The sequence below is a fragment of the Camelus bactrianus genome, chromosome 6 (genome assembly GCF_048773025.1).
Source record: "Camelus bactrianus isolate YW-2024 breed Bactrian camel chromosome 6, ASM4877302v1, whole genome shotgun sequence".
NCBI lineage: Eukaryota > Metazoa > Chordata > Mammalia > Artiodactyla > Camelidae > Camelus > Camelus bactrianus.
In genome coordinates, this window is record NC_133544.1 from 269,730 (window position 1) to 295,074 (window position 25,345).

Sequence of the window (25,345 nt, forward strand, 5' to 3'; positions counted from 1 at the left end):
TTGTATCAAGCTGTCAGGGGCTGTGGAAATTTCTTCTGTCACAATCAACACCTGGAACAGAATGATGCACCTTCCACAGAAGCCCACTTCTCCACCTCATACCCGAGGGGAAGGTGACAGTCTGGTTAAATGACTGGACAGGGCCACATGCAGGTGGTGCTGCTGGGAAACAGCCCCAGAAGGTCCACGTCCAGAGCCCAAGGTGCTTCCTCTTCACTCTTCAGGGAGGACCTGGGAGCTCAAGGATGCTCACCTGGATCCTACGCAGAAGGGAAACGTGCAGAGACCACCTCCCCTGGTTATGCTTTAGAAACACCAGGTTGGTCGCACCGATGAGATACTCGGGAGACAGGTGTGACAGTAGAGCCCAGAGGTGATGGTGGCCTGGACTCGTTTGCATCCACACCAGGACGTGAGGTTAGGGTGGTTCAGTCCACCCCCCAGCCAGCAGCCTTGTGAGCCTGGGGTCTGCGGTCATTACCAGGACCTCTCACGACACCTCAGCTCACCTGTGAGAACTGGGTGATTCTGTGCCCACTAGACAGACTCCCAGAAGAGTCTCCTGAGCTCGAACCTGTTGACGAACATGACGTCTACATGACTTTGTGGCGAACAGTTTATAGACAGGTGACCATCCCCGCATCAAACATTGACCCTGGGACGTCAGGTGTGTTTCACAGCCTGCTGATCCCCCAATGTCCATGCAGGGTTCATAACAGATGTAAAGTTAGGCGGAGAATGAGGCAGGAAGGGCACTTGGGAGGCTGAGTGCAAGTCTGTACATTTGACAGGAGGGAGTGGAAGGGGGCTGGGATGGGAGTAGCCAAGGGGCTTGAAGCCTGTGTGATTAGGGTTGGTATCACTGCTCCTAGACCATCTAGTAGGAATCCCGTTCCAGACGTGCTGAATCAGTGGTGAACCTGGGGGATTAAAAGCAGAAGTGAGGTCCAGGCTGAATGTAGAGCCAGGGAACAGGCAGAAGTTGATCAGAGCTTCTCATTTTGAGATGCACTTGTGTCTTAGGGAAGAGTTGGTTTTGAACTCAGCGTGTCTGTCCCCTTCCCTAAATAACGAGCATGCGCCGTCTGACTGAGGCATCTGTCCCCCACCTCCCCACCTCTGTCTGAAGAGGCGGGGTCCTTGGGGAAAGCCCTGAAGCTCTGGCTTGTCAGCACCTGCTTCCCCCTCTTCCTGGTGCCTGTTGTTTCTGACTGTGCTCTGATGAGGGTCTCCCTCTCAAGGTTCTGCATCTTGTCTCATTTTGTGTATAACCCCCCCTCTCTCTGTGGGTCCCCACAGGGGTGTTAATAGACCATGAGGCCCATGGACAACGTCTAGAACGTTGAGGGTGTGAACTGAGAGGGGCTGGGTGTGATGAACGAAATGCGGCTTCATGGGTTTGACACAATGGGGTTCCTGAGGGCCCACCTCACAAGACAGCTTTTCTACTCCCACAGCACAGGAAGGGTGGAGCAGAATGCGGGCCTCTATCTCACATGAAAACTGCAAGCTGACCATGCGACACTCACACGTCCAATGACGAAGACACACAGAGGAGGGTCCAGGGAAACACAGGGGGATCTGTCCTGGGCTCAGTTCTGGGGAAAAGGAACAGGTTCTGAGTGGATGACGAGCACTGGGCCAGGAAAGGAAGGGCGGGAGGGAAGATGGGCTTGAAGGAGAGCAGCTCTTGTCCCAGAGGGAGGGGCTGCCCTTTGACTGGTGTCCAAGGGGTCCCATGGACAGGTCCCCTCCCCTCCCTGATGCACAAGCCACATAAGCCAAGAGAAGTGATACTCACAGCGGTTCTCAAAGAAACAGGGGAGACTAACTCAGCCCTTCCCTATTTATGAAGACAGGGCCCCTCCACATGCAAATTCCCCTTCAAGCTCGAGGGTAAAATCCACGCTTGGGAGGTGGGAGCTCACAGCTCTGTCCTCACACAGGGCTGAGGTCTCTGGGGAAGGCAGGGCTGTGGTCTAGGGGAAGATGAGACTGTTGGGTCTTCTCCTGTGCCTGGTGGCAGGTCCCCAAGGTGAGTGTCTCAGGTGCCAGGCACGGGTCTGTTGGGATGGAAGTGGTGGAGGTGACTCACGATGACTGATTCTCCGTGTCCCCAGGTGTCCTGTCCCAGGTGCAGCTGCAGGAGTCGGGCCCAGGCCTGGTGAAGCCCTCGCAGACGCTCTCCCTCACCTGCACTGTCTCTGGTGGCTCCATCACAACCAGCTATTACTACTGGAGCTGGATCCGCCAGCCCCCAGGGAAGGGGCTGGAGTGGATGGGAGCCATAGCTTATAGTGGCAGCACTTACTACAGCCCATCCCTCAAGAGCCGCACCTCCATCTCCAGGGACACGTCCAAGAACCAGTTCTCCCTGCAGCTGAGCTCTGTGACCCCTGAGGACACGGCCATGTATTACTGTGCCAGAGACACACTGAGGGGAAGTCAGAGTGTGCCCACACACAAACCTCCCCGCCTGGGGAGCCCAGGACCCCCGGGGGGTGCTCAGGACCCACCAAGGGCAGGGCTGAGCCCCAGAGCAGGTGCAGAGGGGCTGGGAGGGGTTTGCGGTTAGAATCCCTGGTTTCCTTTTCCTGTTCATCTGCTCTACCAGAGACCCCCTGCTGGACACTAATTTTTCATTCTTTTGACTCATTTGTATCCAACAATAATATTGTACTCAGGATATATTTTATTTTCTTCTCAAAAAGGTCCAAAGGATGCTAGGTTTTAAGATAAATTTCCAGGTGAGTCTGGAAGTCTCAGAACTGTTGAATGTTCTGAGAAGGCCCAGGCACTTGTACTACACGTCTAAACTGTTATTCATCTTTGTCTTTGCTCCCAGGGCAGGAGGCTGCACACCCTCCATCTTCCTGTCAAAGGGCACAAGGGTTTGCATTGTGCAGGATGCGTTTTACAGACGCTAATGCCAGGGTGCCCCGGACAGCATGTGCAGGGATCCTCATTACTCACGGGGCACGGGGACCACAGTTCAAATATGGGATAAAATTTATTTGCAGCCCAATATGAAAACTGCTGTTGTATTTAAACACCTCATGGACAATTGCAACGTGGGCAGCACTTTGAATCGCCCAACACACTAACATTCCCCCTTGAGGTCGGTCAAGGTGAGATGCTCTGCCCTCTTGTTTCAACTCCCATCACGTAAATGAGTCTCCTTCCAGGTCCAGTTAGTGCCAGGTTTTTCCCTCTTTGTGTTAGAAGGAGTCAGTTTGCCTGTTTGAGCTGGTCCATGTGTTGTCCTGAAGCGCAGTGCAGCGTCCCTGAGCACAAAGTGCTGTGAGTGACTTACCAGAAATTATCTGTGACAGACAAGCTCCATCCAGGCATGAGTTATACTGATGGGGGCATTGAGCTTGAAATAAAGCTTCAATATAAATTTTCTTCAAATAAACAAATTCACATCTCACTTTGGGTATTTGTGTCAGCCTTGGAAACTTGTCTCAATTACAAACACAGACGGTAAAATGGAGATTTATGGCCGAGAAGATGGTGACATAGACTGGGTGGAAAACCACTGTGAGGAGGCTTCAAGGTCAGGGGGATTCTGGGCAGAATATCTCCAGAGTATTCTTGATACAGGAAGTCAGGGTGAGCAGATGTTCCCTGAAGATCATAGGTTAGGGGAATTGGACCAAATATTGAGGGCGATCAGATTTCCAGGGTGAGGAGTCTCACTAACCTGACTCAGCAGGTTTCTTGATAAAACTGGGACATGCAAAGATGGACCCAGAATCCCGCAGGCCCAGACCTCGTGGAGAAAAGCATCTCAAGGAGCCTGAGTGCTGAATGGTCAGAGGGTCTTTGTGAGCTTCGAGTCAGGGTTCTTATCTTCACTGGCATGATTCTCTGAGAGCAGAAGGCTTAATCCAAAGGGACACGGACTCCTTCTGGTCATTCCTCCTCTTGATGGCTCGTCTCAGCTGTGAGCACCTCCTGGGTCTGAGGAACACTGACCTATGTGGATGGTGCTGTGAAGTGATTGTGTCTTTGTTTTTCCAGTCCCCAGGTGTCCTGTCACGGGTGCTGGTGTAGGAGTTGGTCAAAGAGTATTGAAGACTCTCCCCCGCACCTACTCTGTCTCTGGGACCCCCTCCATCACACACAGTGGTTACTGGGGGATCTGTCACACCCCCAGGGAAAGGACTGGGTAACTCACTTGCTTTGGGTGTACGGTCTATGTCTCTTAAAAGGCGCCTCCATCTCCACAGACATATTGGAGATGAGGTTTCCCTGCAGCACAGCTCTGGGGTCTCTGAGGGCACAGCCATTTGTCACTCTCACATGAGGGAGAGTGAGTGAGGGGAGGTCAGGGTGGCCCAGATGAAACCAGCCCTGCAGGGAGGGCTCAGGCCACCAGGGGTCACCCAGGATCATGAGGAAACAAGAGGGACAGTTTCAGAGCAGGTGCAGGAGAAGCCATGGGGGGTTTCCTCCCAGACACTGGGGATGCTCCACTGGACCATCACCTTCCCTGGAAGCCCATCCGAAATGATTCCAGGCAAACATCTTCTTTCTGAACTTGAGCTTTTTTTCAGGGTGTCTGAATTGTCTGTCCTTTTTCCCTCATTTGTTGTAGGACCAGACACAGAAGAAATGTTTTTTCATGGGACCTTTAGTTGAAATGTATCCACTAACTACTCTTTTTCATTGTCAAATTTACAGATGTTAAATGACACAAATGATTCTTCTGTGCATCCTCGAGTCTGCCTTCCACCTTCCAACGTATTTCCAGGCATTTCATCCTCGAGAGTGTCCTGAGTCCTGTTTCCTGCAGTGCCTTTCCCTAGAATAGCATGAGGAATGTTGTGTAGTTGGAAATTGATGTTTGTGTCATGCTGGAGTCATTCTGTCCCCCAGAGGACACTTGGAAATGTCTGCAGACAGGTTGGGCTGTCACATGTGGCGTGTGCTACAGGAACCTAGTTACCCAGAGGGCAGAGTCCATCGATGCTGCTCAACACTCCACAATGCACACAGAAACTCCCAAAATGAGAAACTAGCCTCAAATGTCAATAATGTGGAAAAACTCTGAGAGAAAGTTTAGTATCTTGTCAACTTCATAAAAATGTTGACATACAGAAGGTAAATTTCTATATGTAAATAATTTTCACTGAATGAAAACATGAACAAACACCAAAATTGGGCCTTCAGTTCACTCACAGGCACCTTACAGCCTCTTCACCCCTGTGTGCTGGTTGTGGGCCGGAGGGTCCTGAGCACAGGCCTGCAGGTGAAGGGGACATTGGAGCAGAGAGCCAGCACTGGGGAGGGGCCGTGTCCCTGCTTCACCTGATCCCCAAACAAGACAGGGCAAGGCTGAACCTGGTTGTTATAATATTCACTAAAATCCAACCTATATCAGCTATTATAGGTTTTTAATTTGTATTAATAATTAATCTCAATATTAACTGATATTTCACATGTTTGTCTTATATCTAGAATAATTTTGAATGTAATTTTTCAATTCATACTATTATATCCAAACATGCCATTTGTATCACAGACACTTTGTGTCGGAAACAGCCAGGCCTTCACCAGCATGCCCACCCCCTCCCCCAGGGGCTCACAGCTACTCTGCACCTCCCCTCACCTCCTGCAGGCTAGACGTGGTCCCCTGCTGCCTCCTACACAGGGTTGCTGCTAGGAATGTCTGTGAACGTAGGACCACATGTGCATCCCAGTGACTAGCTCACAAAATTATGGGAAATAAAAGATAAATAAATTGAATAAAAGTGTCTCAGAAGTTAATGAGGCTCACAGCAAAAGAGAATGTGACAATGAATATATATATATGTTCATGTATAACTGAAAAATTGTGCTCTACACTGAAATTTGACACTACATTGTAAAATGACTATAACTCAATAAAAATAGTTTATATATATAAAAAAAGAAGTAAATGGTTTTCACATACAACAGACTGAAAGTTATTTCAAAGGCAAAAATGGGTTTATTTGGAACCAACAGAGAATTACGGTTTGGGGTCTGACGTCCTGGTGAGCCACATGCAAGTCCCCAGTGAAAACAGAGACATGACTCTTCTACAGAATGAAGGGGGAGGTGAGAGGGCTCCTGTGAACAGGAGTCCATGGGTTTTCATTGGCTGAGTCCTTACCAGGAAAGAAGAGGAGGCCCTGCTTCTCCCTGTTGGGCTCAGACATGAAGTTCCCAGGTTCCAGGGTGGAAGCTGCAGTCCTCCTGCCTGAGAGCCACTGTGAAAAGGCTGCTTAGAGGGGCTTCTTGTAGGTGATCAGGACTCAGGAGGTGGTCACTCGGTGTGACGCAGTCACGAGGGACTTCATTGCTGACGGAGGGGATAAGCGTGGATGTGCTGAGGTTGAGACAACATAGCACAGCTCTTTGAGGAGCAGAGAACAAAAGGGCATCTTAGGAGGGGACGCGGCTGACTGAGACATGTTGACTGTGATGGGTGGACCTGAACAAAGGGTCAGAGGCCATGAGGACCCCAAGGCAGTGGGAGTCTCCCTGTGCCACAGCATTCGGCTCACGGCTATAAAACCCTAGAGGTCTGCGGAGGCCCCTGTGGTTTTGGTCAACACCCCAAGACAGCCCCTTGCTTTTATACAAAAAGGAGAAAGGGGTCTGGTAATCAGGTTGCCCACAGCAGGACGGGATCTTCAAACGCTCCTTTAAGGCCTTGAATCTGTGTCTTCTGGTTCCTCCCTTAAAATGTAGTCGGGATTGCCAGTGTTGAGAAAACTTCATGTAGGTTTTCCTTGAGAGAGAAGTGTGGAATCTGTCTCAACAGAAATCAGCTAGCCTTCCAAAATCCCTCATATTTGGCGATTAGTGTTGCATTTAGGAAACGTAAAAACACCATGGATGTAAGTAGAGGCTTGTTCTGACGTCAGATGCCCTAGACATCAAATATGATGCTGGGAAACTGCACATTTTCTGTAGCCACATTTAGTCCCTTAGAGGCTAAAAGTTTATAAGGAGTAGATGCTGTCTTCCTGCAAGAACGTTTGAGAAGAAGAGCAAAGAAGCAAATTATACACATATTGCAACAAAAGAGAAAATCTAGAAAACTTTGCATCATCCAGACCAGCCTTCCGGTGGCTCCAGAAATGAGAAGGACTCTCAACAAATCCCTGAAGCACTAATGTCCTGGTGAGCTTTTCTCTTCCCACTGAAGGCTAAAAGGTAACGGCTACCTCCATCGGCTGGAACAGTAACCAGTGCACAGTGGACAGCAGTTACAGTAAAGGCTTCACTTCCAGTGGGAGTGGATGTTAGCACCACAGAAGGGTTAGGGATGACAGGTTGATAAAGGATTAGAGTGCACTTTATTATTGTTATTATCTTTACAATTATTTTGCTTTTTTTTTACACATGGTTCATTTCCAATGTCAGTTTTTGGTGCATAGCATACAGATGCAGTTCTGCACACACGTAGGTATATTTTCAGAGATTACTTTCCGTATGTTATGTACAAATCGTAGAACACAGTTCCCTGCACTATACGGTAGCTCTTTGTTTTACATCTGTGTTACGTATGGTAATGTGTATCTTAATCCCAAACTCTTAATTTATCCCTCCCCTACCCTATGCACTTTGGTGAACATAGTTTGTTTTCTGGGTCCATGAGTCTACATTTGTCTTTTAAGTAAGGGTTTTTGCATTTTTTAATTCCACATCATGGGATAAGTATTTTGCTATCTGACTTAACTCACTTAATATGATTGTGTTTATATCCATCTGTGTTGCTGCCGATGGCATTATTTTACCCTTTTTAAAGTACACATAGAACACATACAAGATGAAGTATTGCTCAGCCATATTTCAATGCAGTCTGCTGATCCGAGGTCCTGGACACCACTCCCCTCTTGGCATTGGGGTTTTCTCTCCAGGAAAACGAGAGTATCTCAGAAACACCTACAAGATCCAGTGAAGGCTTCAGCCTTAGAATCTGCTCTTCTGGGCTTCATGGCATGAAGGGATTCCTTAATTGTCGGGCACTGATTAATCCTAGGAAGGTGATAAATTCTGTTTGAATTTTGAAGGAGGCTACACTGTGAATTTTGCCAAAATAATTTGGGGATTTTGCCCGAAAAGGGGTGGTAACTAACTCAGTAGGTAAAATGGTCGCTGCTTCTACAATTAGCTGTAATATCAGCAGAGACAAAATGAATAAAAGATGTCTCAGGGCCACTTAATTAATTTCATACCTATTTGATGGCTGCTCTCACATGCCAGATCATTTCCCCCTTTGGGGAGACAGAAACTGTAGCAGGATGCTTCACTGTGAAGTCTCATTCCATAAATGGATAGGGGTGGAGTTACTAAGGAGTAAAAGGTGTGCATCTCTCAAAAGGCCTAAATAAAAGTGGGAGGTCCAGAGGCAGAGATCCCTTGAGGCTCATCACAGGTCCCCGCTGTGTGAACTGCTTTAGTTCCCTGAGCCTGGGCTGCCCTCAGTAGCTCAGCTGAGCAGGGAGAGTCCGGCTTCAGTGCCCAATATGACTGGGGGAGACTCATCCCCAATCTGAGAAATGTGTGTCCACGCCTATTGAGAGAAAGGACTGGGGCGAGCACAGCTATTCCCTCAGAGCCAGTCACTGGGGATCAGGAGGATGCTGGGAAGGCTGGTCAGAGGGCTGATGGTACCTGAAGTGCACACACTTGTAACAACCTCTTTCCCAATGTCCTGTGTCTTGTCAATAATAGCGGAGAGAAGGAGCCTTTTGCTTTTGTTTAGGAGCCCTCAGTTGCTGGAATTCAAGTTTAATAATGTAAGATTCATCCCTTTGGGAGACTCATCTTCAGTGTGAGACAGGTTGTTTGCAAAGGTAAGTAAATCTGGGTCTGGACAGGGTATAGCTTTGCATTCCAGCTTGGAACTTCTCACTACAAAAGAAATGTACTGCCTGAGCTTATTAATAGACATACATTTAAAAGGTACCTAAGTGGAATAAACTTCAGGAGCAGGAACATAACTTTCTTTTAAAAGTATCTGAAGTTGTTTGTGATAAACATGGACATATTCAACCGATTTTTATGGGAAACCTGGATTTTGATTCCAAATAACAGTCTTGAAAATGTCTCAGGAATTGCCCAGTGAATTTGCCTAAATAATACTAGAGACTTTTTATATAATAAGTTACTGGACGCTTCTCCTGGTCACAAATCTAAACACCTTTCAGGATTCTCCCAGAAGCAAGTTACACCAACGCCAGGCCTGACCTGCACAATAACCGCAGGAACAGGATGATGGAAGTCACAGAAGCTGGGCCGATGAGTCTGAGGGACCCCGTTAAACTCCTCAGCGAGGATCTTTGGTTGCTTTGGAGAAATCTTTGAATATGGTTTGCACTTTACTTTCGTCCAGGAAAGAAAGTAATTGTGAGATTACCCTCTGGGTCCTCAGAGGAATTAAATTCAGAGGAAAAAGTTCTGACAAGTTGGAGGAAAAGTGCGTGGGGAGAATTTCAGAGGAAGCGGGAAGTTCGAGGAGACCCTGACTGTGGAAGACCTGAGGGAACAGCGGAGGTGCAGCAGTAAGAGGCGAGGGAGGAATTGGTGCTGGAGGGAAGCCTGAGACACACAGGCCAGGGAAGGGGAGCCCGAGGCTTCAGAGGCCCAGATTTATTTCCTTAGTCCCTGTTTGCTTCAGTTAATCTTATGATCAGGTCTTAGAACAGGTAACTTAAGGTTCCTAAACATGTTTCTAAGGCACAGAATAATGAGGGAAACAGGTGTTCCATTAAATTTTGAAGATGTTTCATAGTTCTCCAGCTTGTTATTAAGAAAAGTAACTTTGAGTTTTTCTAAAGTTCCCCATCATGGCCGTTGACATGTGTATTTAATGGAAGCATGAATCGCCTTTCGCCAGGTCTGTCCATCTCAGTAAAATTTCCACAATGTAGGTCCCTGGGTTTAAAACAAAAACTCAGCTGGGGTTCCTACTGCAGAAGTGACCTCAAAGCAGTTAGATAACTTGGACCCCATTTCTCAAGCTGATTTCTGGAGAAAAAAGGAATAATTTCCAAGCAGCCTAAAGGGTCAAACAGCTCAAATAGCGCAAATAGCCAGCAGGGCTAACACCAGTCAGGTCTAAGGGATCAGTCTGGTTCTGAAGGAGCCAGGATGAAGGATGCTCAGCACAGGCTCAGTAGATCTGCCCTTATTTCCAAGAGTGGGAGGAAGGCCGGCCAATTCCAGCTGGAAAAACCTGATTTCAAAATCAGACTGAATGCCAAACAAGTAATTGTATAAATTATAAGACCTTATATCGGAAGGGTAAACCTTAAGCAGTTCTCAGACAAAGCCTGCACAGATGTGGAAGCTGGGATCCAGGAGAATGATTTAGACTCAAACTCCATTGTAGTTGAGAATCACAGGGCGCAGCTATGGGCCCAGTGTGGGTCCCACACCTGTTTGCTCAGCAGCCCCACAGTCATACGGTGTCTTGTCTCATTCCATAAGGGCCGCGGAAATGTTGACCTGAAACACGGAGATGGCCACTTATTTTTCTAGCAAAAAGAAATGTTTTCATCTGGAATCAACAACGATTTGCGTTAGGGCCTGGAATCACAGAGACCCACCTGCAGCTCCTAGCATACACGGGGATAAGAACTATTTTGCAGACGGGAATGGATTTTGGAGGAGGGGCTTTAGTGAACAAGGCACCCAGGGATTCTCACCAGCTGAGCTGTGACCACACCTCACTGCCTGAGTCCTTGCCAGGTGGGAACAGGGCATCTTTCTGCTTCTCAAATCTGGAATCTGCTGTCCTGGTAGGACATGAGAGCCCACCGTGCTGTCACCAAACTCTATTTAACTGAGGCTTCTGTGTATTCAGTATTATTGTTATTTTTCCCAGTTTGTGAGATTGGATCAGTTTTGTTTTAGAAACCAGGATTCCCTAGTCAGGCAATGCTGTGTTTATGAGTTCAACTTCATGGTGGAATAAAAGTGAATCATGTGGATGACAAAAAATGACTTCACTTATTAAAGACACTCATTGGAAGGAAACTCCACACCAGATCTGAATTATGCAGGTTTTTATATTTAAGCCTGGAGATGGAGCCGAAAACAGACTGTGGCTTATCTCTGACTCCAGAGAGCAATTATGTTGTTCTCAACATGTTGAGATGTTTTGAACAAGGAGCAACATGCAGGTGAGACTGTGTTATCCAGACCTTTCCTTATGTCTGAAGAATAAGGAATAAAGAATGTGATAATTTTCTAATATAAAGAGAATATACGAACAAACCAAAATTCTGCTGATGGGACAAAAATATTGGAGCCCCCTCCTTGGAAAACAGCCCCTTTCATACAAGGTTTAGGACCAACTCACCGTAAAACCAGCCATTACAATAGGAGGTGTGTCTCTAGGTGATATTAAAGCTCACGTTCACTGAAAACACTGTGTGCAGGTGCTCGTGGGGCCTTCACACATGCTGTAAAGTGGAAACAAGGACTAAACCCAGAGCTCAGTGCAGGGCCGTGTGCTGATAGCATCTGAGGTACAATTAAGCCCAGCATTGCAGCCCTTGTCATGGGATCCAATGAAACACAGTCACTCATTCATTACTGGAAAATACGTGTCCTTCATGTTTCCTCAGATGCCAACAGTTTCCTGTCCCTAAATTATGTCTTATGTGTGTCAGAGACAGTACCTTGGAGAGAGGAGGGTTTGGATGCAGATACGACAGAAAAGTGTGGGTCCCTGCATGTATGTGCATGTGCACTGATTGTGCATGTGTGTGTGCGTGTCCCTGCACACAGACGGGAGCCCTGGTTACTCATGTGATGATGGCTTTCTGGACTTCCATCATCCTTCTGAATTGGGACACTATCCCCTAATTTTCTTTATGAAAATCACACAATTCTATAAAGAAATCTCTAATAGGATTATTTATTCAAATCAATGTCTTCCCCATCATCAATGGAATCTATACCCAGGACTCTGACATTAATTTTCTCAGAAACGTGTGAACTTTGGTACATCCCAGCCCTTCTGAGGGTGGTTCTGAGAAGTCAGGATGAAGCCTTGGATTCCGAACCCACATCCTGAGTGTTCCTGGGCCCCTGACAGAACTTCCCTGCGGTTGAGGGCTCACTGCAAGTTTCATCACCCACCTTCCCCCTAGTTGTGATTCCCTACTTCTGACAGCTTAGACCCTCACCTGTATGGCTGAGTCTAGACCAGAATCCTTCAGGTGCTGCAGGTCTCTGGTCAGAGGACAGCACAGCTGGGTGGGCAGTGGTTCAGGTGCAAGAAGCAGTTTGAAATGATGAGCCTGAATCAGGGTGGGAATGGCCCTCAGTCCTCACACCTGGCAGTTCACACTCTGAAGTTTAACACCTGGGATTTTGCAGTTCATCCAAGGGTTCCAGTTGGACTTTCTCCCAGCTCACATGCCACCTGGAGATGACAAACACAGGTACGGTGAGGCTTGGTCACATTTCTCTCATCACATATCCTTTCTATCCCACTATGTGTAGATTTCAACATGCAACAATGTGGTGAGATTTTTAGCACATTGTGTAGTTGGTAACTTGAATGAAATAAAATTACAAAGTATATAATAAATATTCATTACAGCCCAATCATAAATAAAAACATTTTCTTGAAAGTTATTATTGATAGAAATGCATTGAAATGCAGAGACTGTTGAAAACAATCCTCATGAACTCTGCTTACACATTACTGGTCAACACACTAACTGTCAAAGTCATCATGATCTCATCACTGAAGGGGGTCTTGTCCAAAAGTTTCTTGATGTTGATTCTGGATCAGTTATGACCAAGAGGAAGAGCACAGGTGAAAATGCTGGACAAACTCTCACCTAATATGTGTCCCTGCACAGAACACAAATGCGCTACCCGTCTGGGGGCTGCGTACATCACTAACGTGGAAGGAACTCTGGCAGCGACATCACATAATCCATGTAAAATTTACAGGTTCTAAGTGTTTACCCTGAAAATTCACACAATAAACATGATAATTCCAAATGCTGCCAACACCAGCAGACCACAGACACTCACAGCTGATCAGGGACCTGGCCTTCTATGAGGACAGCAATGCCCTGACTTTCTACATAGTGAGATGACATGCAAATAGGGCCTCCCTCTGAGGATAAAGCCACCTGGCCCTGGCCCTGCAGCTCTGGGAGAGGAGCCCAAGCCCCGGGATTCCCAGCTGCTACCGTTCTATGATCAGGACTGAACTCAGACGACACACCATGGAGCTCGGGCTGAGCTGGGTGGTCCTGGCTGCTCTTCTACAAGGTAATTCATGGAGAAAAAGAGCTACTGAGGATGTGGGTGGTCATGAGTGAAGGAATCAGAGGACATGTGACAGTCTCCTGACCAGGATGTCTTTGTGTTTGCAGGTGTCCAGGCTCAGGTACAGCTGGTGGAGTCTGGGGGAGGCTCGGTGCAGGCTGGGGGGTCTCTGAGACTCTCCTGCACAGCCCCTGGATTCACCTCCAATAGCTGCGGCATGGACTGGTACCGCCAGGCTGCAGGGAAGCAGCGCGAATGGGTCTCATCTATTAGTACTGATGGTAGCACAAGCTATGCAGACTCCGTGAAGGGCCGATTCACCATCTCCAAAGACAAAGCCAAGGACACGGTGTATCTGCAAATGAACAGCCTGAAACCTGAGGACACGGCCATGTATTCCTGTAAGACAAACACATTGAGGGGAAGTCATTGTGAGCCCAGACATAAACCTTGCTCCCTGGGGCACCCACAGCCCCCAGGGGGTGCTCACGACCCACCAAGGGCAGGGCTGAGCCCCAGGAGCAGGTGCAGATGTGTGGGAGGAGTTTGTATTGAGAAATCTTGGTATCCTTTTCCCGCTCTTCAACTCTACTACAGACCCTCTATTGGATTCTAAATTTTCATTGTTGAGGTATGTGTTGCTTTCTAACAAAATATTCATAATCAAGATGTATTTGTACAGCTGAAATAAAGCTCCAAACAATGTTAAACTTTAGTATAATTTTAAAGGTGACTCAGAAAGTTTCAAACCTGATGAGTACCCTGAGAAGGCACAGGCACTGGGAAAACACGTGCAAACAGTTGCTCACCTTTGTCTCTGCTCCCGGGGCAGGAGGCTGCACACCCTCCATCTTTCTGTCAAAGGGCACGCAGGGTTTGCAGTGAGCAGGATACATGTCACAGATGCCAGTTCCACACTGCCCAGGACTGCGTGTGCAGGGATCCTCATTGCTCACGGGGTCCGGGGTCTAGAGATCACATCTGGGCAAAATTTATTTCCAGCGCAAAACGAAAAATGTTGCATTTTCTGAACGCCTGGACATTTACAACGTGGGCAGCACTTTGAATCCCCAAAACACTAACATTCCCACCTGAGGTTGGTGAGGGTGATGCTCTGCCCTCTTGTTTCAACTCCCATCACGTAAATGAGTCTCCTTCCAGGTCCAGTTAGTGCCATGTTTTTGACACTTTCTGGTATATGTAGGAATTTTTCCTGTTTAAACTGGCCCACGTCAGTCCTGAAGTGCGGTCCACTGTCCAAGAGCACAAAGTGCTGTGAGCTCACTTAAGGAGAGAATATTTCGAACAGACAAGCTCCATTCAGGGATGAATTAAACTGATGGGGGCTGTGAGCTTGATAATAAAGTTTAGGTGTAAATTTCATTTTAATAAAGGAACGCAAATCTCCCTTTGGGTATTTGTGGCAGTTTGGGTTACCTGGTTCAATTTCAAATTCAGATGATAAATGGAGGTTTATGGTCAATAAGGAGGTGATGCTGACCAGGTGGAAAATTACTGTGAGGAGATTTCAACTTCGGGGGACACTGGGCAGACTGTTTCCAGAGGATTCGTGGTACAGGAGGACAGGGTGCTTAAATATTCCCGGGGGGATGATAGGTGTAGTGAATTGGATCACATATAGAGGGTGATCGGAATTCCAGGTGAGGATTCTCACTATCACGACTCAGCAGGTTTCTTGATAAACCTGGGACATGCAAAGATGGACACAGAAACCCGCAGGTCCAGAACTAATTGAGGAAAGCATTTCAAGGAACTTCAGTGATGTGTGGTCAAATGGTCAGTGTCAGCTTCAGAGTCAGGGTTCTTATCTTCACTGACATGCTTCTCTGAGAGCCGGAAAATAAGTCCGAAGAACATGGAAACCTCTGGTCATTCCTCCTTTTGGTGACACTGCCACCTTTCAGAAGAAGAAAACAGATGCACAGAGGCGTCATGGATGCACAGACACGGGAGAAAAGTCCATCTGAGGCTCAGTGAGGACGGGGCCCCTGCAGGCAAAGGAGAAAGGCATCAGAAGAACCCAAACTTCTGGGCACCTTGATCTTGGACTTCCGGCCTCCAGATCTGAGAGAAATGTATTTCTGCTGTTTGAGCTGCCCAGTCTGTTATTCTGTAATGGAATCTCTACCCAAGTAATACACAAATGGTGAGCCTTTCAGGCATGTATGGGAAAGTAAGTGTCATACTGCAAAGGAAAAATCATCTTTTCTTCACAGATGTGCTATGATCATCTACAAGAGTCACTTGAACTTCTACTGAAAAATGGTTTTGGCCTCACAGGTGTGGGTAGAATGATCCTGAACATATTAATGTCCAATATCTATCAGTTTTGGTATAATTTGGAAATCACGATATAAAATGTACTCAAATTGAGAACCAACCAAATCTCAGAGCAGCAAGGAATGGACGTCTTAAAGTCTGTTCATGATTTCTAAGGGGGGTCCGAGGAACACACTGTAGACACAGGATGTGAGGTGAAGCATTGAGGAACAGATTAAGAAAATAACAGAACATGTGCTGTTGAACTGAGTTAACTTATTGGCAATAATGCCAACACGGTGGCAGGAAATGTGTACAAACTTTGGTGGGACATCGAGGAAAGAGCACAGCTTTTGTTTAAGAAGCAGCTGAGAGTCAGAGCAGAGATGCCGAGCAGGTGAGCAGGGAGCAGAGGGGACCGGGGGGCTGGGGGGCACGAGAGGAGGAGTGTGGGAGACGCCCACTCCAGTTGTTAATATCAGGTGTGACTTCAGGAAGTTTTCACATGAAACACTGGGAGGGAAAGTAGGTCCTGCTCTGCTGACGGTCTCTCCCCTGCCCTCCGACTCTCCTTGAACTGAACTCCCTGCTCTGGGAGGAGAGCAGCTGTGGTCAGTGAGCAGAAGGTGTGTCCACCCTGGTCATCACCCAGAACCGCCTCCCGAGCCCAGAGACATGTCCTGACCTGACCCTCCATGTTCATGTGGAAACACGACCCCACGTGCATGAGAACCACACTTAGGGCTCAGGGCCACCACAGCACCTGTGCCAACCAGGACCGGGGTCTCCTCTTCACTAACGTCATCCTCTGAGGGCCAAAGGCTTAACTGACAAGAACATAAACCCCCCTGTCCACCACACACAGTGCCTCCTGGAGGGTCTGGGTACATCCTCCCCCACGGAAAGCCCAGCAGAACCTGGGGTGCTTGGGTCTCACTGCTGGACAGCATACACAGTGCCTCTCCAAAAATTCCCCCACATCTCTAGAGACACATTGAAGGCCATGTGTCCCTGCAGCTCATCTCTGGGGTCCCTGAGGACACAGCCATGTGCTATTGTCACAGGAAGGAGAGTGAGTGAGGGGACATCAGGGTGACCCAGACACAACCATCCCTACATGGAGGGCTCAGGCCACCCGGGGGCACCCAGGGCCGTGAGGAAACCAGAGGACCAATTTCACAGCAGGTGCAGAAGTAGCCTTGGACGGGTTTCCTCCCAGACACAGCGGATTCTCCACTGGTTCACCGTCTCCCCTGGAAGCCGATCCATAATGTTTCCAGGGAAATTTCCTGATCTGAACTTGGGCCTTTTTCATGGATTCAGGCTTGTCTGTGTTTTATTCCTCATCTAAATTAGGAACATACACACAGAAATACCTCTCCATGGGAACTTTATTTGATATTTATTCACTAAATATTCTTTTTCATTGTCAAATTTACAGATGTTAACTGACACAAATGATTCTTCTGTGCATCCTCGAGTCTGCCCTCCACCTTCCAATGTATTTCCAGCCATTTCATCCTCGAGAGTGTCCTGAGTCCTGTTTCCTGCAGTGCCTTTCACAAGCATAGCATGAGGAATGTTGTATATTTGGAAATTGATGTCTGTGTGAAAGTGGAGTTGTTTGTCCCCAGAGGACATTTGGAAATGTCTGGAGACAGGGTGGGCTGTCACATGTGGGGTGGGCTGCAGGTGCCCGGTTCCCTAGTGGGCAGAGTCCATCAATGTGGCCGTGCGTCCCACACAGCACACAGCAGCTCCCACAACAGGAACCTAGACTCAAATGCCAATAATGGTGAAAAACTACGATAAAATATTTCTATGTTGTCAAATTTATATCATTGTTGACATACAGAGTCTACATTTGTTGTGTGTAAATTATTCTCACTTAATGGAAAGGCAGACACCAGACTTTGATCTTCAGTGCACTCAGGGTCCACATTACACTCTCTTCACACAACGTTCCTGCTCTGTGGGCAGGAGAGCCCCGAGCATGGACATACAAGACAAGGGGGCACCAGACCAGACCCCAGGACTGGTGAGGGGATCGTGGTTCGCATGGATTATGGGACCTGGATGTCAGAGCTGTCTTTTCTGAGCCCGAGTCTGCAGAAGCCCCGACAGAGCCCAGGCTGGACTGGATTCTTGCAACATTTAAAATTTCCTGCCTTTGTATCTGTAATAACTGAGGATTTTACCTCAGAACAATAATTTGTTACAATATTAATAAATGTTTCACATATGAGACACGTAGCAAATTGTTACTTGTTTTACAACTGTAATAACAGTGCTTGTAATTCTTAAAACCGTATCAGTATATCCAACACACTTGCTCTTGTATCCCTGCCCCACTGTGACCCACCCTGACAGAAATCACTAGACCTTCCCCAGCACCCACATCCCCTCCCCCTCAGGAGTCACAGCACCCCTTCACCTCCCCTCACCCCCTGCAGGCTGGTGGGGGCCACCTTCTCTCCTCTGAGCATGGATGTGACCAGGAACGTCTGTGGAGGTGGGAGCTCACGTCCATCCCAGGGACCTCCTCGGTAACTTACAAGGAAATCCAAAGGAAATAAGGGAGATAAAAGTCAACATTCTCATGGGAAGTTAGCTTTTTTTGATGTAACACAAATAGACGAGCAGTTGTTTCAATAACAAAAGTGGGCTTACTTTGGACCAGTAAACAACTTCAGTATGGCGTCTGAAACCCTGATGAGCCACATGCGCGTCTTCAGTAAAAGGAGATGCCTCCTTCATCAAGGGGGGAAGGGGGCTGAGGGAGCCCTAGGGAACCAGAGCCCGTGCATTTCTCTTGGCTGAGTCCTGCCCAGGAAAGACGGGGAAGCCTTGCTTCCCCCAGCTGGGCTCTGAGGCCATCAAACGGCATGAGAGCTCCCCTCTGCTCACCCAATTTTACTAAACTGAGGATTCCTTTATATTTTGCCTTTTGCCGTTTGATCAAGGTTGAGAACTTTCTCTGAAAACATCACTGATGAAGACTTAGGATTTCTGGGTTTTTTCACGTTTTTGTCTGTCAGCGCCAGGAAGGAACTCCTCTGGGTGTAACGTCTCATGTCAGATGGAAAGTGCTCTTTTTGAGGCCACATTCCAGCAACATGGAGCAGTGAGAGGGAGAGCGCGCAGGCTCTCTCACCGTAAGTGACTGTGTTATCAAGACCGGAGGCTGGAGATCACCTGACATGTTATATTCTCATCAGAGACTCGGCAGGAAATTGTCCAATAGGTCTGGCACAGATGCCTTGGGAAGCTGTCTCAGCTGATGTTGCCCTCAATTCTGAGAGTCTCCACAGTCGGGTCGCCAGATGAGCAGGAATGTTCAGGGCCCAGCTGCCTTCTTATGTGTGTCACGTGGACCCAAGTTCTCACTCTCGGGAGACTGGTGGCACAAGGGCTGGTGAGCAGCACCTGCTGGAGACCTTTCCGCTGAGGTTGAGGAGTTCTTCTGGAAGTGTCTTTCCCAGTAGATAAGCTATCCAGGTTGCAAGGTGTGACGCTTGCATCTCTGTCTCCTGAGAGGTACTGTGAAAAGACGGCTTCTGAGGAGAATCTTGGAGACGACCAGGAGGCGGAAAGTGGTCCATCAGTTTTCAGCAATCATGAGGGACTTCAGTGGTGAAGCTGGGGATCCGAGAGGCTCCAGTACAGGTTTTGCTGTTGAGCGAATCATGCTGAGGTCGGGCCGTATGAACAAAAGTTGGACGCAGGTCTCGGCAGTGTCCAGGTAGCTGGGAGAGTCTCACATTTAGCCCGTAGATCAGGGTGTTGATCAGCCAAGACCCAGTGGAGCCCCTCTGCGTGGAAGTACATCTGGATGTAAGTGGAGCCCTGGTTCTCATGTCAGGTATCCTAAACATTGAGTCTGCATTTGGGTAAACTGCAATTTTCCTCAAGAAAATGATTGCCCCTTTAAGAATAAAAACTGTAGCAAGTGGTAGATGTCTTCCTTCAAGGAGGATTGAGAAGGAGATAAGGGAAACACATTATCCACAAACTAGAACTTCCAAAAGATGTTACATCATTCAGAACAGCCTCCAGGCTTACCCAGAATTAGAGGGGCTCTCAATATGGGAAGGAAAAGCTGGGCTGGTCTAACAAGATAACTCACAGGTCTAAGTATTGGAATACTGATCTGAGTTCTGCTGGACTAACTTGTAAATCTAAGTTTATCAGCATTGGTTTGCTGTTTATGTTTTTTTGCTGGCCAGCTGGATTTTCAAAGATACAAATGTGGCTTTGGAATGTTTGTTTGCTGCCTCCCTGCTCCACTTTTGTGATGATAATGCTGCTAAAGCTGTTCCATGCCTATTGGCCAAATACCCCAAGCTTGTACTTTACCCTATAAAACCTCATGTGCACATCTTGAAGGTGCTCAGAGTTTCGGAGCAGAAGCCCCTCTGAGCCCGCAGGCATAATACATCTGAATACTCCAACCCTCCATGTGGTGCTTGTTTCTTGACTGGCCTGTCATTCCCGTAACATTTCTGGAGGCCCCAGCGAGATACAACCACACCGGGCCCTTGAGCCGCTGGACTGGTGGCTCTGGCCGACCGGGGGATGGAATTCCAGCAGCGAATGAGGTGGCGCCGCCCGACGATATTCCGGGTTCTCCTTGGTGATGGCAACTCGGCCCCTTGGGTGGCTGAGCTACAACCAGATACAGACTCCATGAAGGGATGGATAGACTCACCAGGTGGCCGTCCGGACAAGGTCGGAAACCACAGGAGGTATCAGGCCCTGTCCCATTGGACAGAAGAGGAAGCTGACCCCCTCCTACAGGCTCTCTGATAGTATTTCAGAAGGGAAATCAGGTCAGGTATCAGGTCCTGTCCCAGTGTACAGAAGAGGAGGCGGATCCCCTCCTACAGGAAACAGGATATTGGTATTGGTGGGAGGAATGATATTAACCTCTCTGTGTGTCTGCGGGAGTGAATGAGCAGCCTGTGAAGCGTGCGATCAGGCTCGAGTTGGTAGCTCCACGGCATTCTGCTACGGAGTTTGAGTGAGTCCCAACCTGCGGTTCCGTTCTGACCTCATACGTCTCAGGGCGGTATCGGTCCCTCAGGGTCCCGATCGGAGTCAGCAGCTTATACTGACCCGCCAAAGCTAAGAGGCACCTTCGTCCCTGCTAGGGGAGTGGCCAGGCGGACGCTATGAAAACCCTCCCTTGTCTTGTCTGTGACACCGGCACAGGGTGGCCACACTGGGAGGGAAAAGGACATAGACAGCCAATGGGTCAACACCCCTGTGCCCTCGGAGGCTAGGATGCTATTTCTTTGAGAAAGTCTCCTACCTGATTCTGTCACAGAACACCCGAGACTTAGTGTTCCCCTACTGAACCCAAGTAGTGCCCCTTTTGCCTAGCCCCAGACCCCCAGGACTCGCGTTTAGAAGATGAATTCCTTCTGGACTGGGCTCACCCGGCCTTGGAGGTCCCTTTTCTAGTCCATTTGTTTTACCATCTGCTGTCAGTCCCATGCCCCTGATAATTTAGTTCAGGATATAGAGAGGATTTAATGAAGAAAGTCCCTGGAACTGCTTGAGGCCTTGAGCTCCAGAGGCATCAGCTGTGACTGGAACCCAGAGTCCCTGACCAAGTTAACCTTAAAACAACTCATAGACCCAGCAAGAGAGCAGTCTCTCTGGGAACTCCAGTGTTTTGGGGAGTGAAGAAAGAAAAGGTATAAAGGCTACCTTCCCAAACATCTAAAAAAATGGGAGGCTCTAAGTTTAAACCCACCACTCTAGACTGCATGATTAAGAATTTCAAAAAGGGGTTCTCAGGAGACTGTGGAATTTGAATGACCCCTGGCAGGCTCCGCACTTTGTGTGAGCTTAAATCGCCGGCCTTTGGAGACGGGTGGCCCTCAGGAGGAACTCTGGACCTAGCAAAAGTGCGAGCAGTCTATCAAATAATCAGTGGAACCCCAGGCCACCCAGATCAATTCCCTTACATTGACTCCTGGCTGAATATCACCCAGACTCTACCCCCATGGATTCGGTTCTGCTCAAATGGACCTGGACAATGCAAGATATTAGCAGAACAGCCAGTCCAAAATGACAGACAGAAAAAAGCCTATTTTCCAGGGAGCCGCAGAAGACAGATATGCCTACCCCCCCCCGTATGCCCCTGGGGCACCAACACCTCCCGTCTGAGGACCCAGAAGCAGAGCCCAGCCCCCAGCCTGAGCCATAGGCAGGAGACTCCGCTCAGCACAAGCCGGGAGGCCAGCACCACCGGCCCTCCAAATGCTGCTGCGGGAGACACAAGGGCCACAGCAAGTTGGGGAAGACGGGACTGTTCAGCCTGGGCACCGTGTACTCTACTGCAAACCCTTTAGCACCACAGACCTTCTCAATTGGTGCCATGATACTCCTTCCTACTCCGAAAAGCTGCAGGCTATGAGTGACCTCGTAGAGTCTATCTTCCATTCTCACTGGCCCACCTGGAAAGATGTCCGCCAGCTGCTTCTGACTCTGTTCAATACAGAGGAGAGGAGACACATTCTCCCTGAAGCACAAAAATGGCTGCAGGGCTGAGCCCCTGAAGACACAATGGATGTTGAGGGGTGGGCCATGACACCAGGCCAGATTGGGACTTTAACACCCAACAAGAAAGAGAAGCACTGCGTGAGCACCAGGAGGCCATCCTATAAGGGCTAAGAGCAGGAGCCAAGAAGCCAACTAACATGTCTAAAACGACCACAGTGACCCAGAGGCCAGACGGAACCCCCACTGACTTCTATGAGAGACTATGTGAAGCATTCCGAGTCTACATTCCTCTTGATCCTGAGGCCCAAGAAAACCAGGGGATGGTCAACGCTGCCTTCATAACCCAATCATACCCAGATATACGCCAGCAACCCCAAAAACTGGATGGATTCGCCGGGATGAATGCTACACAGCTGCTGGAAGTTGCAAACAAAGTTTTTGTAAACCAAGAACGGGAAGCCCACCTAGAAGCAGACCAGCGAATGAAGCAGAAAGCCACATTCCTTGCAGCAGCCCTGAGGAAAACAAGCTTCAGCCAGAATCCTGCACCACCCCGGAAGAGGGGACCCCAACCATGGATGCCCCTGGGCCAAGACCAGTGTGCATACTGCCGGGAGACAGGACACTGGAAGAACGAGTGCCCAAACAGAAAGGATGGAAAGAGAGCACCCCCAAAAGGCCTACTTATCAGCTGGAGCCACGAGCCAGTAGTCACATCGGACTGGCTGGGGTCAACTCAGAATAGGAGAGACCGGCCCCCTGCCCCTGGGCCCCCGGGAGCCCAAGGTCAAGATGTTTATAGGGGGCCAACCAATGACTTTTATGGTAGACACAGGAGAAGAGTATTCTGTGGTGACCCAACTTGTAGCCCCCCCAACCAAGAAAAAGACAACTATTATAGGGCCTACTGGGGACTCAACTGCCTGCCATTTCTGCCAACCACGATCCTGTCAAGTAGGGGGCCATCTAGAGACACATGCCTTTATTCACTGTAAGGGACCCTATTTAGTGGTATTAACTACCCATACAGCTGTTAAAGTTGCAGGAATCATCCCTTGGATCCACCACTCCAGGGTTAAGAGAGCGACTTCACCTCAGACAGAGGGTCCCTGGGAAATTGAGTGTGTCCCAGGAGACCCGCTCAAGATCAAGAGGGACCAGAAAAGGATCGACAAGCCCTGCTCTAGCCACTCCCGGAGACTGGCTAGTCAACGCACGGCCGAAGCCTGAGGAAAGCTCAACGCAGCTGTTAAATGTGTTTCTTTTGTGCTCCCTTGCCTCTTTCCTTGTTTGCTATACTAGTCTGCGTACTAGCAGTGGGGATATCTAGCGCCACCCCACCTGACTGGAACATAGGCCATAGAATCCTGGTAGCTATTTTATACCTTGGTATAAATAGTGCCATCACTGCAGCATCATGTCTAAGATAATCATAAGGCTGATGCTACTGACGCTAATGCCCTCACTCCCCTTGGCTGCACGATGCACCTGCATGTAACCGGGTGACAAGTGGTCCATGTACCAACCTGTATTTTCAGCTTACAGGTGAATTCAGCCATGATCTTCAATGAATAGCAGAAACCCTGGGAACTCTGCAAAATCAGATTGACTCTCTGGCCGAGGTGGTCTTACAAAACAGGAGGGGTCTGGACCTACTCAAGGCCAAAGAGGGGGGACTATGCCTCTTCCTAAATGAAGAGTACTGTTTTATGCCAATCAATCAGGAATTGTTACAGGGATAGTTCAAGAGCTACAAGACCCAGTGGAAAAGAGAAAACATATTTTAGATAAGAGCCCATGGACAGGCCCCTGGGGCTGGACCTTCTGGCTGGCACCGTTCATAGGTCCTTTGCTCCTGATTTTTGCAGTTCTGCTAATTGGGCCCCGTGTCCTAAACTTCCTGACCTGCTTTGTCAGTGAGTGGATAGAGGCTATAAAACTTCAGATGTTAGCCTCCAATTATGAGCCCCTGCAACAGATAAGTGATGATGCTTACACCAACTAGGGTTGTGAAAGCATCAAGAGGGGGGAATGTGAAGGAAAAGCTGGGCTGGTCTAACAAGATGATTCACAGGTCTAGGAATGTGAAGGAGAGGCTGGGCTGGGCTAACAAGATAACTCACAAGTCTAAGTATTGGAATACTGATCTGAATTCTGCTAGACTAACTTGTAAATCTAAGTTTATCAGTGTTGGTTTGCTGTTTATGTTTTTTGCTAGCCAGCTGGATTTTCAAAGATACTTATCTGGCTTTGGAATGTTTGTTTGCTGCCTCCCCACCTCCACTTTTGTGATGATAATGCTGCTAAAGCTGTTCCATGCCTATTGGCCAAATACCCCAAGCTTGTACTTTACCATATAAAACCTCATGTGCACATCTTGAAGATGCTCAGAATTTCGGAGCAGAAGCCCCTCTGAGCCCGCAGGCATAATACATCTGAATACTCCAACCCTCCGTGTGGTGCTTGTTTCTTGACTGGCCTGTCATTTTCATAACAAACGAATTCCTGGAACAGCAATGACCCAGTAAGTTTAATTCTCCCCATTGAAGGCAAAAAGGGACTGGCCAGCTCTAGCAACTGGAATAATAAAGAATGCAGTTCACTAATCAATCACAGTGAAGAATTCAGGAACACGGGGATGGCTGTTAGTGTTTTGTGAGGGTTCAAGGCAACACAGTGCTGCTGTGTTTACTGTGCAGTTTCCTGCCCCTAGGGGCTGACGCGGCTCCACCATCAGCCCCGAAGTTGTCTCCTCAGGAAACCGAGGAACCACAGGGACAAGTTCAAGGAGTGATGAGGCCTTGAGCCTTGTAATCTTCTGTTTTGGGCTCTATGGCTTGAAGGATTTCTCTAATTGTAGGAGATTGATTAATACTAGGAAGATGTTTACGAGAATATATTTGAACCCTGAAGGAAGGTGCACTGTGAATTTTGCAAATACCAGCGTGAGGCTTCGAAAACATGGAAGGTGATAGCTGATTCGATGGGAGAAAAAAATCAATTCTTCCAGAACTTGCGTTAGTACCATCAGAGACAGAACGAATAAAAATGCTTTCATTTCATTTAATTTAATGTCTTCTATCAAGTTCTAGAATTACTTCTCTCTTTGGAGATACAGTAATTCTACCATAATATTTCACTGAACAGTCTTAACCGTAAAATGGACAAAGGTGGAGAAATGAATGCATAAACTGTGTGCATCTCTCGAAGGGCCTAAATATAAGAGGAGGCTCAGGGCACAGACGTGTCGAGGCTCGTCACAGGTCCCCACTGTGGG

At 48.2% G+C, this 25,345-nt stretch overlaps 1 gene segment (V, D, J or C); it reads left to right on the forward strand.

Annotated features, from left to right (window-relative positions):
• Window positions 1-1,989: 1,989 nt before the first annotated feature.
• On the forward strand, window positions 1,990-7,936 carry LOC141577851 (immunoglobulin heavy variable 4-30-4-like). The segment is given in 3 exon segments: window positions 1,990-2,035; window positions 2,121-2,444; window positions 7,896-7,936. Coding segments are annotated over 3 exon segments (411 nt in total).
• The last annotated feature ends 17,409 nt before the right edge of the window (window positions 7,937-25,345 follow it).